General features: G+C 38.0%; 1 protein-coding gene and 1 long non-coding RNA gene across 3 annotated transcripts in view; one reads left to right on the forward strand and one right to left on the reverse strand.

Annotated features, from left to right (window-relative positions):
• LOC147031917 (beta-arrestin-1-like) overlaps positions 1 to 18153 on the reverse strand; it is a 54214-nt gene that overhangs the window by 19850 nt on the left and 16211 nt on the right. Inside the window, exons 2-3 of one of the 2 annotated variants that reach the window (XR_015054944.1) lie at positions 11243 to 11380; positions 727 to 810 (exon numbers count right to left, since the gene is read on the reverse strand). Coding sequence is in view for 1 of the 2 variants with exons in the window: in XM_085869138.1 (XP_085725264.1) it covers positions 727 to 810; positions 11243 to 11403 (245 nt within the window). In the remaining variant the exon portion in view is untranslated. Of the gene's footprint in view, positions 1 to 726; positions 811 to 11242; positions 11605 to 18153 lie in introns of those variants that run through there. The other variant, XM_085869138.1, reaches the window with a different exon arrangement.
• Positions 1 to 18153, forward strand: part of LOC147031918 (uncharacterized) — a 95609-nt gene that overhangs the window by 475 nt on the left and 76981 nt on the right. Inside the window, exon 2 of the long non-coding RNA XR_015054946.1 lies at positions 1055 to 1124. This is a non-coding gene — a long non-coding RNA (uncharacterized LOC147031918). The remainder of the gene's footprint in view (positions 1 to 1054; positions 1125 to 18153) is intronic.

An 18153-nucleotide genomic window follows, 5' to 3' on the forward strand; every position in this document is an offset into this window, starting at 1 on the left:
TTCTGATATTTCAATCAATGACCCAGAATGATGAACAATACCCAGTCTGCAGCTGGCTTTGAACATCGGCTTTATTATATGGTCAGCCCAAGAGAGATTATAATTGATGGCACAGCATAGATGTTCAAGAAACTGAACCTAATCCAGTGGATGACTGTGGAAATAGATGCGTGGGTTAATTTAACGATCCTTCCAGAGCATCGAGAGTTGAGACTGTGAGAACTGCCAGTCTTGAAAGACGTGTTCCACTAACAGACCAACATCCAATCAATTCTAGATCGGCAAAGAGTTATGCAGCTGTTGTCCGAGATGGAATTTGTACAAACAACTTTGTTGATGCAAAAAGCCAAATATGTAGAAGCCCAAGTTACTGTGTCATTGAATGAGTGAAAGCTTTTTGCTCACGTGATAAATTAAATAAAACATTCAAGCAAGTGTATGTTACTTGCATGTTGTGTGATTTCGCAGGGAGGCTTGAAATCCATAGCAGGCTTGAGGTCCTCTCTAATGGGCCATTATGACTGCATTCACGAGCAAGACTAGTTCTTCATTCTACCCATTTTGCCTCACCCAACTTATTTGGTTTAGCAGAAGGTATGAGAACTTTCTAAAGTTGATAGTTTAAAGGCAGGCTAGATAATTGTAAATATTTCAATACTTTTTTTTTCAAATAAAAGCATGCAAAAAAACCCAAAAATATCATTTTCCACAACTCCAAGGTCTTACCCTGATCGTGGAGCAGATGCTTTCACCTTGAGCTGATAAGACACCAGTATGCCAAGGGTTTCCTTTTTTCCTGGGTCTTTGATGCTGCAAAGAGTTCCAAATTTTAGGTCTCGTTGAGTGAAATGAACATAGTATACAGATATTAGTACATAGTGTCGTAGTGTTTTAATTACTGATTGTGAATAAAGGAAAAGTACAAAACAAAATAACCAGATAAACAGAACTATGATTTCACAATTGTGAAAGTGCATTGCATTTTCAAATATTCATGTTACCAGCATGAAATGAGTAAATAAAACTTGAATTGTATAATAATGTATCCTTTCAGATTCACCACTCGTTGGACGAGGACAGGTGGAAGAGAGATTTTGAGAGAAAACAACCATTGATTTCCAGAGGTAAGGAAACAGTCACAAGTATGAGTTTGATCCAATCTTATGAGGTGGAGAAAGTACCATAATAATTCGTGGCCTGATTGTCTGAAGGCTTAATTGACAATACCTATGACTATTCACATTTGTCCGCAGCAGAGAAAAAATTCCACTTGTATTACTACGACCTTGCGTGATTTTTATTGGTGGAAGTGCTGCACCACTGTGTTTGTTTATCAGCAAGGAATGTGGCCCTTAAAATAAACAATACATAACAATATATAATAACCAGTTTTGAAAGACATGTTCCACTAATCACACCAACATCGAATCAATTATACATCAGTAAAAAGTGATGCAGCTGTTGTCCGAGATTGGATTTGCACAAATGAGTTTGTTCATACTCATTTTCCTGTTGATGCAAGTAGCCAAATATGTAGAAGCCTAATTTACTATATCATTGAATGAGTGAAAGGATAAGATAAGCCTGAGAGATAAGCCATCAGGTTAGGTATCCTGAGTCAGCCATCGTGGGTTTGGTATTCTGAAAGATGAGGCTTCTTGGGTTAGGTATCCTGAGAGATAAGCCATTTTGGGTTAGGTATCCTGAGAGTCAGCCATCTTGGGTTAGGTATCCTGAGAGTCAGCCATCTTGGGTTAGGTATCCTGAGAGTCAGCCATCTTGGGTTAGGTATTCTGAAAGATGAGCCTCCTTGGGTTAGGTATCCTGAGAAATAAGCCACTTTGGGTTAGGTATCCTGAGAGTAAGCCTTCTTGGGTAGGTATCCTGAGAGATAAGCCATTTTGGGTAAGGTATCCTGAGAGATGAGTCTTCTTGGGTTCGGTATCCTGAGAGATACGCCATTTTGGGTAAGGTATCTTGAGATGAGTCTTCTTGGGTTCGGTATCTTGAGAGATGAGCCATCTTGGGTTCGGTATTCTGAAAGATGAGCCTTCTTGGGTCGGTATCCTGAGAGAGAAGCCATCTTGGGTCGGTATCCTGAGAGATAAGCCATCTTGGGTCGGTATCCTGAGAGATGAGCCATCTTGCGTGAGGTATCCTGAGAGAAAAGCCTTCTTGGGTTAGGCATCATGAGAGATAAGCGATATTTTTCTTAATGTAAATGCATTGGTCCATCCTTTCCAATCATTCCTCACCTGTACTGTCTCTTCTGCTCTTACCCACAGCAACACACCTTGGATGACCCAGCCCCGACCTCCATGGTCTGTGCCCTCAACATAAACCCCCCACCACCTCTTCTGCACATCGAGCAATGTCATAATTAGCTCTTCTCATCTGGTGCACTAACATCAGGAGCTAATATTCTGATATTATCTATCTATAATTCCAGCTGTGTGTGTGTGTGTGTGTGTGTGTGTGTGTGTGTGTGTGTGTGTGTGTGTGTGTGTGTGTGTGTGTGTGTGTGTGTGTGTGTGTGTGTGTGTGTGTGTGTGTGTGTGTGACCGCTGTTTCTCGACAACCTCTGGTCCGATCTAATTGAAACTTGCCAGGTATATTGCTGGTGACCTGAGTATGTGCCTTTAACCTGAGTATGTGCTTGATATTAATAGGACAAGTGGTTCCCAAGTTATGGCCATTTATTTACCAAACCAATGAGAGGACACGTTGCTGCGTAGGCGAGGCCGTTGGGGAAAGGTCGCCTTAGTCACCAATGACAGGACACGTTGTTCGGCGTTTTGCCCCCACAGTATCTATCTTCTATCTATTGTATCTATAATTCCAGCAATCTCTGTTTGTTTGCCTTTCAAAAGGTTTGAAATTAATCTGACAAGTGGTTCCCAAGTTATGGCCAAGTTAGAGCGCGTTCCCCATTATGGGTTACAATATACGGACAACATACATAGTGATGACTTAATGTATTCTAATAATTTCTCGATTTCTTATGCACATTTATAGATAAACACAATGCCCCAATCCAGACGTCGTTTACGAGAGCGAAGGAACGGATTGTGTGGTTGTTTGAAAGTTTTTTTGTCGTTTTTTTTTTGCATGTACGGCCACGCGAGAGCGAAGGAACAGCCTGTGTGGTTGTTGTTTCTGGCACGCGGTTTGAAAGTTTGTTTTTTTTGCACGTACAGCCACGCACGTACGGGCATGCACTAGTACATACAATTGCCTGATGAGTCCCGTACCGGTTTCAAAAGAGGGGACTCTAGGTTTGCTTTCCATCTGTCCGTCCATCCGTCCCACCTGTGGTTTTTCAGACTTTTTCCCCATACCCTTCAACATATTCAACTGAAACTCGGTACCTGGCTTTATTATGATAAGTTACAGAACAAGTTCGAGTTTAAAGGCATTTAAAATTTTCACAGAGGTATTCCCTTTTTGGACTTAAAATATATCACATCAGTAGGGGACATGCATTGCAAAGCAATTCTTGCTCTTCGTTAATATAGTCGGATGGTCTATCGGCCTCACAACTGTGATACTCCATATAGGAGGCTCTCTCAACCAATTTGACTCCCTTCCATTCTCCCACCCCAAGTCTCCCTTCCCAATCTGTTGTGACTTCATCCATTACAGCTGGATTTAATTCAGTGCTCACACCACTGTCCATGGTATTGCAAGCAAGACTTTTTGTGACATTTCTGGTCACACCTAATCTGTTGGGTTCCCAACCCATAATTTATCAATTGGCTGCCACTCTCTGCTTGACTTGATCTTATCCAACTTTCCCATCAACCTTTTCTTTTCTTACTCTGTTCTTGGCTCCACAGATCATGTGCTCTTGAGAGTTTGTTTCCCTGGTATTCTTCAGGGATCCAACAAATTGCTGCTGTATCTGGAAGTTTAATGAGGCAGTTTGGTCTGGTCTACAGCCCACTATTTCTTCATCTGCCTCATCCACTATCTTTTCATCATCAGATATCGACATTTCTCAACAAATGTCTCTCTCCTCTCTTTCTCTTCCTTAGGTCATACCTTGTGACCAGCTATCCTGCTGGATATCTTATTCCGAGTTCAACAATTCATGTGGTGAGGTTGCCAGATTTCAGCATTGGCTTTTTACCTCCGCCAGGCCCACTGAAGGTTGGTGAAGGTTAGGTTTTCACCTGTCTGTCTGTCTGTCTGTGAACAGGATATCGCAAAACGTTGTGGCTGGATTCGGAAAAAATTTGGTGGACAGGTTGGGAATGTGACAAGGATGAATTGATTCGATTTTGGTAAAGATCCAGATCCTGATCCAGATGAGTATTTTTTTTTTAATTTTTCAAGTGATTCTTCACCATTGAAAGAAAGAGCCAAAATTATATACAGTACAGTATAGTGTGATAGTTCAAAGAGTTGTGGATGAGTTGGTAAGGTGACAAGAACAAGCCGATTCGATTTTGGTTCAGGTCCGAAACCGGCACATCATTGGGATCCAAAACATAGAAAGTTCAGCCTGGTGGAGGTATGCGCTTTACCGAGGGATGTTGTAGTTCCTCCTGGAATGCCAACCCCACAGATAATTAACTGTCTTCTCTCCACAAAGAACACAATTATTGTGTTTGTCCTTACGTAACCCAGAATTCAGCATTCGGTCCATCTGAGGTTTGAACTTACAGGTGTTTCACCATTGACAAAAGGTTTGTTGCAGTTTCTTGTCAATCTCTGGAACATGCTCCTCATATGTTCCTTCTGAAGAATGGGGCCGTGATGTACACTGTTCATGCCAAGGCTGACTGCCTTAGCTCTGTATTTGTATGAGAGGGAAAGTTCCATAATTACCCCAGTCTTGTACCACATTCTGCACCACCTCACTGTAAATGTCCTCCATCATGTAGATATCTCGTCTGTTAAGGTGGAGAAATTCCAAGCCTCTCTTGACTCCTCCAACACTGTTGGCTCTGATGGCACCAGCACCATCATACTTGAAAACTGTTCATCTATCTACCTTGTCTAATCATGCTTTTCCGCTCTTCCGATTCATTAAGAATGGTGCTAAGACTGACAACAGGACATTTAGCCTCGTTCCCATCATGAACAACGTAAAGTGATTGATCATTGTATCAAATTTCAAGAAAACCTTCATTTAACTCTGATCTCTGATGATCAGGTTGCCTTTTGCCCAGTTCATTCCATCTTGAACACACTGACTCTGTCAGCAAGAGATGGATGCTGTCAATCTCAAACAATGGGTTAGAGCTATCCCTATCCATGGGAAACTTCCATGCATTTGACTCTGCCTGGCACCCTGCCTTGATTTTCAAACTGCGTGCCAATGGCATGCAGGGTTCCTTTCTAATCTAGTTATCAGAATATCCTTTGTGTGAGCAAACAGTGCAGATTGCTTTGGATGGAATATTCTTGCATGCAGTACCTTTACAGGATGGTGTCCCTCAAGGTTGTCTCGGAACAATCCTGTTCTTGATGTACATCAATTGCATGACTTCATGTCTTCACCACTGGAAAATCAATTAGAGCACTTTGCAGATAATATCCTCAGTCTGCTGATGTGGAGAAAATAAGCAACTGGTAATTTACATGGGATATATATAGTGTTGCGGATCCGGGGTGGTGGGAATCTGACCCGGTCCCTGGTGCCAGCCTCGCCACCACCGTCTCCGGGAGTCTATAACGCCGGCCGGCTCGACACAGGCCTCGGGTCACGCGTCAATAATCGCGATACCAACGTAATCCTGAACCTTACCAGTTGGGGAGATAGAACCCCTAGTTACAGACTGGCTTTGGCAGTGACCGAGCGGAGTCTACCAGTCTGTAACCATTTTGGTCTTGTATGCCAATCGAACGGATCGTTCCTCGACGCGACACGCATTAATCCATAGCGGCAACTTCATCAGAATTAACCAGATTTATTGGGGACATCAGGGATCACAACACAAGCAATAACACGACAGTGGTTTTATTAACAATCAACCCATTCTTAACTAGGGGACCACGGCTAAAGGTTTCGAGGGGATTTCTACGAAATATGCCTTATACAACACGTGCAAACAAACATGCATGCAGGACAAGACAGAGTACTTGGTGATGGCTAATGGACGAGAGGACCGTGTCCCAAAACACGAATGCTGCTCGTAACAAGCGGTGGTGTCCTCGGGTTCAAACCCCTGCTCCAACGTGCCGCGTCGCAGGAGATTGCGCAGCAACTCCCGTTGCCTCTTGTTCGTCACCGCGTGCGCGGTTCTCCTCAGCGCACTCCGGCTCTGCACCACGTCGACGATGCGAGACTGCCGATCTCTCTCCAGGGTTCAGCACACGAATCCCGGCCTGGCCTGTTCTCCATACAAGGTCCCAGTCGAGGTCAGAGTTCCGCAGGCGGATCACAACGTGTTGAGCCGTGAGGTGAGCAAGGACCGTCAGACGCTCCGGTGTATCCTCTCCGGCCTTCCCGCCTCGAAGCCCGACTCCTGCTTCGTCCCCTCAGTTCCTCTCTCGGTCGAATCACCGAAGTGTAGGTCGGTTCAGCGTCTCTCCCGGCAGACCCAACACGGTGCCTCCGTCGTTCGCTCGTCTCGAAGCGACTCCGAGCACGCCTCGAGAACCCGGCCGTTCCTCACACACAGCACTCCTTTCGTCCCCTTTTCTTTTCTCCTTCGAGTCGTGAGGTGAATCGATGTGCAGGTTCCGCTTTCTCGGCCGGCCGATTCACCACTCCCTTTTTCTTTTCACTCTCGCCGCGACACACGAGCTCCTTCGACACACGTCTGTCTCGGCGACTCCCTGACCAAAGGCTCCTCCCCTTCACATCACTTCCTGTCCAGGCCACACCCCTCGCTCGAGGCCACTCCTCTCAGCTGACTGGGAGGGGCCTATTCCGGAATGTTTAAGGAATAATAGCGATCTCTCGTTTCACCACCATAGCACGAACACAAAAACAGTCTGTTACACCTCCCGACACACATTTTGTCCCTTATACCACACAACCTATCGACACATGAATTTAATGGGGGAACTGAGCTAATTCTATATTTAGTATTCCTGTAAGGGCCATTTCCGTAACAATATATATATATATATATATATATATTTATATATATATATATATATATACATATATATATACATATATATATATATATATATACATATATATACATATATATATATATATATATATATATATTTATATATATATATATATATATATATATATATATTTATATATATATATATATATATATATTTATATATATATATATATATATATATATATATATATATATATATATATATATATATATATATATATATATATATATATATATATATATATATATATATATATATACATATATATATACATATACTAGTGCAAGAAACACCTGTATTGTCACTTTGTCCCTCCATAATGACTGGCAGGCAAATCACCCAATTTATTTCTGTGATCAGCCTCTTGGAGAAGTACAGTCTCAAAATCTCCTGGGCCTCATTATGAGCTATAACTTGTTTTGTAAAGATCACATCTTCAAGTTGGCAGCAAAGTGGGTCACCACCTCAGAACTTGCCATTGGGTCAAGTCCAACTGCTGCCCTCAGTTGATCATGGTGAATGAACACTTCATATGGAGGGTCATGGAATGTCGCTCCCCACTGTGGACTGGTGTTGCTGCTTCCCATCTTGTTCCCCTTGAGGCCCTGGAATCTGTGTCATTGGAATCTCATGAAAGGAAGCTAAGTCTCAGTGTCTATCTCTTTCTCATCCTGTCAGCAATTTGGTGGTCTTGTAGTTTTCTATTTAGTTTGTACTGGCTCTAATCTTGTCTTGCTCCTTCCATCCTATCACTTCTCTCCCATGTCCCTGCCCTCCAGCGTGCACGCGTTCTACCAAATTGAATGTTCACCTCTGTTCTTTGATAACTCTCTTTTCTCACCTATGGAACTGTGTTCCTTGTCGTGAGCTTTTCTCTGCAGGAATTTAAGTCGACAACCGACAATCACTTAAAGGTCTCCGCCATTTCCACATCTGATCTCTGTATTTGTCTCCTGCCATTTACTTGATTGTGCTATGGTGCATCTGCTTGTTGTTATACAACCGTTTCCCTTTCACTTCTTTCACCTGTTGATCTGTTGTGCTCTCTTATGAGCCTCAATACCTAAATAAAAATAACTAAGGACACTGCAGGAATGGATTTAATAAAATGGCCAGATTGAGTTAATCAAAAACGTGAAGGCTTTGCAAAGTTGAAACAGAAAGTGCCAAAAAAAATTATTTCCTAAAGTAGAAACTAACGGAGCAATTGGACACACAAAGATATAATGGCATGTGCAGAGTACTCGAATGACAGCCCAGGCACATATCAGCAAAAATCTACATCTCAGCTGCCAAAACGTTGTGGAATGTGGAAGCATATCCTAAAAAGAATGACCAATAATGACAACATAACGTTCACATGACTTGACCGTTCCTTCAGCACGAGCAATGAAAACACGATAGCGATACCAGATGTAGTACGATGAAAAAGAAAGAAAGAATATCATTGCTTATCTGAGTATCGCTACCCATTAACTTTTGTCAAAATCATTCAAAAATAAAAAAAAAGGTCAAGTTTGAGGAACGAAAATATGACCTGAAGAGAACTTAATATGACCAGTAACAATGTTTAAAAGAGTGCTTGGAGTGGAGATGCTGCAATGTGGAACAGCTGGAAGGGTCGCTTGCTTAAAGTCTGAAAACGACACAACTCGGCCTTTTAAGCTCAATCCAGTCATAAAAATAGAAAATTTATGCCCTTGAAGAATGTCGTTCTGTCTTTAATATCCACTTAATGAGTTGCAACAAATGCAAAACTCAACAAATCCAAGGTGACCGCTCATGTCAGCTAAACTCTCGCCCAAAAACATCAGCTTTCCTTTGCTTCCCACAGCAGTTAGCATACCCTTGTTAACTTACAGTTGATAAAATCTATCATATATATCAACACCACTCCTGCACAGCACTATTTATACCTGAAGTCATCACCACCAATAATAAAAGCTGGTTTAATCAAAGCTTAGGCAATAAGTCCATTTTCATCCTTTTAGAGTTTAATGTATGGAGACCACACCTTTCAAAGGCAAGAGTGCTAAAGGCCCGGTCACACCTTGACGTTTTAGCCAACGTATGCCGATTTTTGAATTTTTTTTCTAAAACGCTGGCACACGTTGAATACGTTATGGGTAAATTTTGATAACATTGAGAGCACGCTGAAAAACACTGCCATACGTCGTTGTACGTTGGCTTTAAACGTTGTACTTTTTGGTTGTCCTCAAATTTTTTCATGCTTGAAATTTCACGACGTATGTCGGCGTATGACTCACACGTTCCGCTACGCTGGCCACAAGTTGTATGCACGGTCTGCGATCGTTGACAGACGTCAACACATGCTACTTGTAAGTTGATCATAAGTTGAGACACGCCGAGGTAATGTTTAGAGTACCCGAAACTTATTTCTAACCTATGATTAATGTGTTGTTGGCACGTTACGCGATCGTTGCTACACATCGACAGACGTTACTTTTAAGTTACTCATAGGCTGAAAGACGTCGGTATAATGGATCGTCCTTGCGTCAGCGTCCACGGCCACGGCCAGGACACTTATTTGCAGCATTCTTCAAACTTTTCTTCGGCATGACGAGGATGTTCACACTTCGATGTCGAGCTTGGCTATGATTCCAATTGTCCATCGGCAGCGTCTATTTAAAATAGTCGAGTTTGAGCGTTTTAACACGTTCAGAAGAAACGCTTCAAATTTCCAAACTCCAGCGTCAAAAAACAAAGGCGAGTGACAGCAATTTAAATCGTTCATTGTAAACAATGAAAATAGCTGAGTGGTACCGTTTAAAAGTCGTTGAGTGTAAAAAGAATCCAATTGTTGAGCGCAAGCGTCTACTTTCAATAGTGGAGATGCAGCCATTTAAATCGTTGAGTTTATCATTTAAATCGTTAAATCGTTAAACGCAGGGACGATCCATCCTAACCCACACCCTCCCCCTCACACTCACACTCACCTACTACTGCCAACATGAACAAACTACGACTAATACTAATACTAATACTGATACTGATACTGATAATGATACTGATACTGCTGACATGGACATCGACTCAAAAAGGACTCGAAAACACTGTTGGGTTCCCCTTTTATGAGCACCATTTTTATATACCAATTCCCAAAACCGCTGGGAACACGTCTTTATATGGCAGTTGTAAGCTAGAAACACGTTCATTTATTTTTTTTGTCGACTGGAAGACGTCATTGGAATACGTCTACATACGTCGATGTGTGTTGGGACGACGTAAAGAATTGGTTCAAAGCACGTCAAACATAAGTTAGAAATAAGTTTCGCGTAAAAAAAGACATTACCACGACGTGTTTCGACTTATGAGTAGCTTATAAGTAGCCTTTGTGGACGTGTGTAAGCGTCCACATTTCGTGTGTAAAACTTATCCCCATTGCATGCGGAAGGTGTGTCATACGCAGAGTATGTCGTAAAATTTTGAGAATGTTTAAAATTTCTTGACGTACTCTACTTACTACGACGTATGATAGCGTACTTTAGCGTTCTACTCGCGTATACCAAACTTACTCATACCGTATTTGACGTGCCCCAACCTTTTAGACACATTTTTCTTAGGTCGGCATACGCTGGCAAGATCGCCAAGGTGTGACCGCGATGTTGTCACTTCCATTTCTACGGCAGTTATGATTCGAATCGTTGTGCATCAGCCTTTTAATAGGCTACGTCACGACATCGTCGGCGATGCGTGCAACGCGCTATGCCTAAGTTAGACTATCGTTTGGCATCAGTTGTGTAGGCCGACAACAGGTTCAGCATTCGTTGGTATAAGTTATCTATAACACAACGAAACGTTCTGTGTCCGCGACCAATGCGGTATACATAAGACCAAGTCGTTATGAATACGTCCGAATCTTTAAAAAAAAAACATCAAAAGTTCAACGTAAGCCAGCGTTTTACATACATTTTAATACGTTGCCATCGCTGGCTAAAACGTCAAGGTGTGACCGGGCCTTAAAATGAGAAAAAAACCCTTTGGCAAATATTTAAAGAAGCAAATGAAGAAATAGAAGATCAGAAAATAGAAAACTACAAAGGCAGAAAGAAGAAAGGGCAGGATCATGAATGTATTTGGAGCCCTTGCGTTGCCTATGAGGTGAAGGGAGAAAATGAAGACTGACATGGTACTGGAAGCCAAGTTGGTGTCTTCGTGCTTGATACGTCCATCCAGCACAATGCCGCGATGTGAACGGTTGTTTGCGAGGAGTGGAGTGACGTTGAATGTTCTGGAAAGTGTGGAATTGGGTTCAACTGTATCCCTGCTCCAACAAACGAGAAACATAAACAAACAAACAAACAAACAAAATCAGTGTATCATTTGAGAATGGATGCTCACTACTTCAGCTAAAGGCTTTGATAGGTACCAGAGTCAAAATGACTTGATTTATAACATACACATCTACAAAATACTTACATCATTAAATACTCTAATGGGTTCAAAGTTTGGCATCGTTAGTAAGGTTGCAACGATTCACATTGTTTTATTGTCAAGACACCTGCAAAAAAGGCAGGCAAACTGGAAATTGACTTTGGTTTGAGAAATCTATTCTTGCGAGCAATCAACAGCACATGTAATAATATATTATTCGAACAAATGATGGAAACAAGGGAAAGTCACAAACATGAGAGTGGCAATTGATACATTTCAGCACTGTTGTGAGCATTGCTCTTCGAAAAATGCAAGTCACTTCTCGAGGATTCATCTTTTTTTTCTGGTTAACCATCCGCAGTTAATGAATCAGATGAAAACAAAAGATGACAAAGTGGCATCGTGATCATATACATATATATATATATATATATATATATATATATATATATATATATATATATATATATATATATATATATATATATATATATTGTTGCACCCTGATATTCGCAGACCCCGTGTATTTGCGGGCCATAAAGTGTGACCTGCTTTGACATTCGCACTTCGCGTATTTGCGGTTTTTTTTTCACTTCAGCACTGGTCTCCAATATCCACCTGGGGAATTGGAAATCATCCAACATCACAGCATTACATTTAAAAAGGTGCAAAAAACAGACCCATTTAACTACAGCCCAATTAGCTTGCTGGACTTCCAATCGTCTGCAAGGTCATGAAATCCACCATCACAGTTGACATAAAATCATTCCTTTTCTCCAACAACCTCATCTCAGATCATCAATTCGGATTCAGACCTGGTCACTCCACCTTGGACAGGCTACTTCTACTTTCCCAACAATGGTGGAGGCCCTCAATATCAGACATGAGATTTGGGCCGTCTCTGGACATATCTCAAGCATTTGACACAGTCTGTCATCCTGGCTTGCTCTTCAAACTGTCTGCATATGAAATCAAAGGCCGACTCTACTCTTGGATTACTGACTACCTCCATTCTCATGGACAACATATGGGACTCAACAGAACTCTCTCTCTTCTCCTCCACCTGTCAAGGCTGGAGTACCCCAAAACAGTGCTATAGGCCCCATCCTTTTCCTAATCTTCATCAATGATCACTGAATCTCTCAAAAATTCTCTTTATCTCTGCTGATGACTCCACTCTCTGCCATGACATCCCTTATCCTTCTGATAGACAAGCAGCAGCCTCTTCCCTCTCCTCAGACCTTCACAAAACCACAAACTGGTCAAACACAATTTTGCTGATTTATCCATATTGTCCACACTTTGCGTTCTTCCTTACCCCTCATCATGACCTGCATCCCTTGTTTGTCCGTCTCTAATCTACTTTCTCCCTTCGCCCTTCTGTCGGTGTTTTCCCTTTCTCCTGCTGTTCTCTTTGTTGTGTCCTGATTTGTTCTGTGTAATTGCTCTTCCACGAGCCTTGACCATGAGAAACAAATATATATATATATATATATATATATATATATATATATATATATATATATATATATATATATATATATATATATATATAAGTAGGGTAAGAATACTGATTCTGGCTCACTTTTCCCCATGTAAATGAATGGGGGATTTTCAGCGATTTATATTTTTTTTCCCTAAAAATAAATCCCCTTTTTATCCCAAGGTATATTTATTTGTCTCCCCTTTTAACTTGGAGGTTGAACCTCATTGAATTGAACACCTGGGGGTTGAACAGCTCACTCATTGAACCTATAAAGATTTGTTCATTCTCAAATTCCTTCAATAGTTTAATTTTCTTTGCACAATAATCCCCATCTAAAATATTGACAAACAAAACATTTGAATCTTTATATTTTTTAAGATACCCCTTTTGTGCCATTACGAAATGATAAACTTCTCTTAATGCTCTTGTTTGACCACCTCCTGAGCCACATATCATTTTGAGATTATCGTAAATTGTTTTTTCATTGTTCAATTGATAACCATCAAAGTTTTCAGTCCATTCAAGGATATTCATTTTTTTCTTTACATCCTCTAACTTACTAGTTTTTAAATTAATTCGCTTATTTGTTTTATTTACCTTTGTTTTAGTTATTTTTTCAATAAGACTTATTTGATATTTTTCACATTCATTATGTTTTCCATTTATATACCAAGACTGAGATTTTCTCCACTCTTTAGTTTGATTAATACTTGGTTTAACCATTTATATATTGTGAAAAAACACGGCGGTAGCCCTTAAAAACCCTAACCCATCTTCCCATCGTTAAAACATAATCTATTTTATACACTCTATCATACAATATCCATATGGAACACAATCTATTCCATTATCTAAAATAAATCTCTTATCATCAAAGGCTCCTAATGCCTTTTTATTTACTTCTTCACTATATATGTTATGTTTATAACTTCTTATTGTATTCATTTTCCTATATTCTTCTTTCTGATTCATCAAACAATTATAATAATTTCTAAAAGTTATTGATTTCTTTATTACATATTTCTTTATTCCCTTTAACCTCTTATCAATCTGTTCACCATACTTATAAGCATATGCCTTTGCTCTCAATCCAATAAACTCACTCATTACTTTTCCACCCAACTCATCCTTAAACTTACCAATAACCTTTTCATTCTTTTTGGAAAATAACTCACTCTTCTTGCTGAAATTACTTGTATCATATACTCCAATATTTTTCTTCATATCTTCATAAACATCATCAGTTTTTATATCTAGGATAAAACTATCAGTGTCCATATACAACAATGAAACATTTTCACCATACTCTTTCTTTAAGTCATTATACAAATAATCATACATCAATATCTTTGATAAATCAAGAACTGCTGTTCCAATATAAATTGGTTTATCCATTACAATACTTTCCTTTTTCATATGAATTGCAGAAAAGTTCTCTGAAAAAACCTCTTCTCTCTCAAAACTTGGTTTATTTATCAATCTCGAAGCTTCTTTCCAAGATGTTGCGAATCTAATGTTTTGCCTGTTTCTAACATTTTCCATAGTCTTTCCAAATACAGCATTATTCATTAATTTATAAAAGTCCCCTTCAAATTTTACTTTTGTATTTGCTCTCATATCTGTATTGAATTGAATATACTTTTTCACCCAAGGACTTTGTTTAAATTTTAAAACTCTATGAATTTTAGCTACTCTCAATCCTTCTCTCAAAAACTGTTTTAAGCTTCTCTGATGCAAAACATATCCTCTTTATCATAGAATGTTGTTAATAACTTTTCTGTTGATTTACCTTTAATATTAAAACTTTTATGATAATCACTTAACCATTCTTTCTTTGGAGTTTCTTTCTCACATGCAAAAGGAAGATCTTTATGCTTATTATGAAGATCACTCGGGTACCTCAAATCAACTTCAAAATAATAACCTTCTTCTTCGTCATTCAATTCCTCTTGAGAAGAAATAACAATATTCATCAAAGCCTTTTCATAATCCTTTTCTTCCACCCACTCTAATTTACCATAAGGCAGAGATTGAGACATTGCCCATCCATACAAATTATTAGCATCAAAATACATCAAATAATTACTATCTTTTTCACTATCATAATTTGGAAGATATTTATTATTTGCTTTAGCATATCTTTTGAACATACTTGTGATATTCCACCTCTCTTGGACTTCTCAATCATCAAAAGCATATCCACATCACTGATTAAATCTATATCTTGTTTTGTCATTTTCAACATTGCACTCCAAGCTAAACCAGGAGCTGTGAAATAGTGGGCAGGATCTAATCCATAACAATTTTTATTATGACAGAGTGATCTAAAAGCTTCAAACACATCAGCTAACAATAAAACATCTGTTTTTAGATATAAATCATGATATTCTCCAAGGTTCTTTATCTTAAATATTTTCCATATTTCTTGTGCGTGTTTATATTCCTTATCACTTATCTCTTCTTCATAAAGGTTATTATAGAAACTTTCTTTTTAAGGAAGTTGTGTTTCTTTAAATCTCATAAATGAATCCATATAATCATAAGGATAAATTCCCTTACTTGTAAGAATTTTCTCTTTACTTTGAATTTCATTCCTTGTTTGAATTTCCTCTCTCGTAAGAATTCCTTCTTTAATCAGAATTTCATCTTTAATCTGAATTTCCTCTTTAGTTCGAATTTTCTTTATAATTAGAATTTCATCTTCAGTTGGAATTTCCTCTTTACTTTGAATTCTCTCTTTAATCTGAATTTCCTCTTTAGTGAGAATTTCCTCTTTTGGAAAGAATGAATTAAGATTTGGAAAAGAGTCCGTGGAGCTTAGATTTGATGCGAGGTAGGCTAGTGGTGTTCCCATAAACTTGTAAGAATCTAAAAACCTAATACGAGTTATAGGTTTTGTGAATATCATTTTTGAAAATGAAATATACTTTTGACTTGTGTTTGTTGTAGCAGAAATATTCCCTGGTGTTTTTGAAAGTTCATTTATAAATAGATGTGTATCATAGTTGGCGCTGTTGTGAAGAAAGACTGGAATAAAAGAAGGTAATTTATAATTAAGATTACAACAGGAATGAGCGGGACCTCTATATTTACCAGTAAGATGACAATGGTCTCTAACTTTAAACTCCTTAATTTCCCCCTCACAAATATGACAGATATTGTTCATTCTAAATTCTAATTTTTCTTCTTTGGTTAATTTCATCGGTTGATTTGTTTCTTTCATTAATTTAGTGAGTCTTATACAATCCTTTTCTAATCGTTTTACAAACTCTTGTGAAGCATTTTTTCCACGATAATGTTCAAGTTTGTTATACTTTTCTCCAACAGATGATTTGATATAATAACAAAAACCACAAGGAATATGTTTTTGATATTTATTTGTATATGGTTCTTTTGGATTAGGAGAAGCAGTATTTATCTTTTTAAGGATACATTCAAAATCAGCGTATATCACAAATGGGTGCATGATAGATTTATTATAATCTTCAAAATAAATCTTTTCACCAGGTTTAGGCATTGTAATTACAGCTGATTTATGATTACTACAATATTTTGAATGTTGTTCTAATCGTTTCTTTTGTATGAAATGAATTAAGACATCGCTTACAAGGATATATTTTGTTTGCTGTTCTGAATACCTGAGAAGAGATTAATCTTGATAAATTATTGATGTATGTGTAATGTGAATTCTTTCCAACACTAAAATATAAAAGGTCAATGTGTGTTTCTTCATTTTTATAGTTGTTTGAAATTTTTAATATTTGAACTTTGTTTGTATCCGTTAATCCATATACATTAATAGAAAGATTATTCTTTTTCAAATTTAGGAATATCTGTTAGTGGCATTGGGAATTTAAAATCTTTAATGTCCAAGGTATTCTCATATTTCATATATTGTTTTACTCTTTCTGAATTACATTTTGGTGGATGTAAGTGAGCAAGAACAGACCAGAGAAAACATTTATTATCATTGTTCTTAATATTAACAACTGCCTTCTTTAGTTTTATTTCTTTTGGTAATTCAATATAAGAAGAAGCTTTAAGAGGGTTTGATTTTAGAATGTGTATATCTAAAAAGATGATTTTTTTAATATTGAATCCACTTCCTACCACTGTATTATCAACATCCTCCTCTTGTCTTGATAGTTCTTCATAAACCCCACTATTCAAAAAATCTTGAAATGATGTTATAAAATGAAGATCTGTTCTCATATAAGGAGTTTGTTCTTCATCTTGTCTTTTCATATTCATTTTCACTCCCATATAAAACTTTAAAGTTTTTATTTCTTTTAATGTCTTTTTAATAAATTTTTCAACATCGGGTTTCACTATTTCAATTGATTCAGCTATTGATGATGGACCGGGTTCTCCAAATTGAAAAATCCTTATTTTTATATGCCCTTTAAATGCCTCATCAGTGTTTTTAATATAATAGTCTCCCTTTACTTTAAACTCATTTTTCTTGTGTTTTTGTGATTGAAGATGTTGATTATAACTACTCTTCAAAACATCCTTTGAACAGATATCACAATGTTTTCTTTCCAACTCAAGAGGAGATATTTGATGAAATAGATTAAATGTGTGTTTGTTGGTTCGGAGGTGTTTTCTATAATGTTTATATTCGTGATTACAAACATCGCAGTACGTTGTATTCACCATATTTATAGAATAAAACTTTGCTTGAACTAAAATTTTCTTGATGAAAATTTCGTTTAATTTATAGGTGAATCTGTGCTTAAAAACATTTTATCCTCCAACTTTTTCACTTAATAAATACAATGTTTCAAGACACAAAAGACAAGTTTCAATCAATCTCTTCATCTGTTAAAGATACTGAGAAATATGTCAAGGATGTAAAATTGAACAAAGATAAATATAACAACTATTGGATAAAAACTATTATGGTAAATAATATGAGTTCTTCAATTTCCTTCAGTGGAAGGGCTTTTAGTATACCTGGTAGAACATCAATTAAAGTATCTCTAACAAAAGTTTCTCCTCTCCTTCTAGTAATATATTCAAAACTAGAAAAAGCAATGAAACAAGAAAAAGTATCAAAGAACAAAAACCTTATGGATGAAGCTTTAGAAAGAAAAGATAAGACCATCTGTAATATGCAAGGAGAAATTTGTATTTTTTTTCAACAACCCTAAAGATGTAAATCTTGATGAAATAAA

This window comes from Eptatretus burgeri, chromosome 2 (genome assembly GCF_056783735.1).
Source record: "Eptatretus burgeri isolate ZD-2024b chromosome 2, Ebu_testis_v1, whole genome shotgun sequence".
Classification (NCBI taxonomy): Eukaryota; Metazoa; Chordata; class Myxini; order Myxiniformes; family Myxinidae; genus Eptatretus; species Eptatretus burgeri.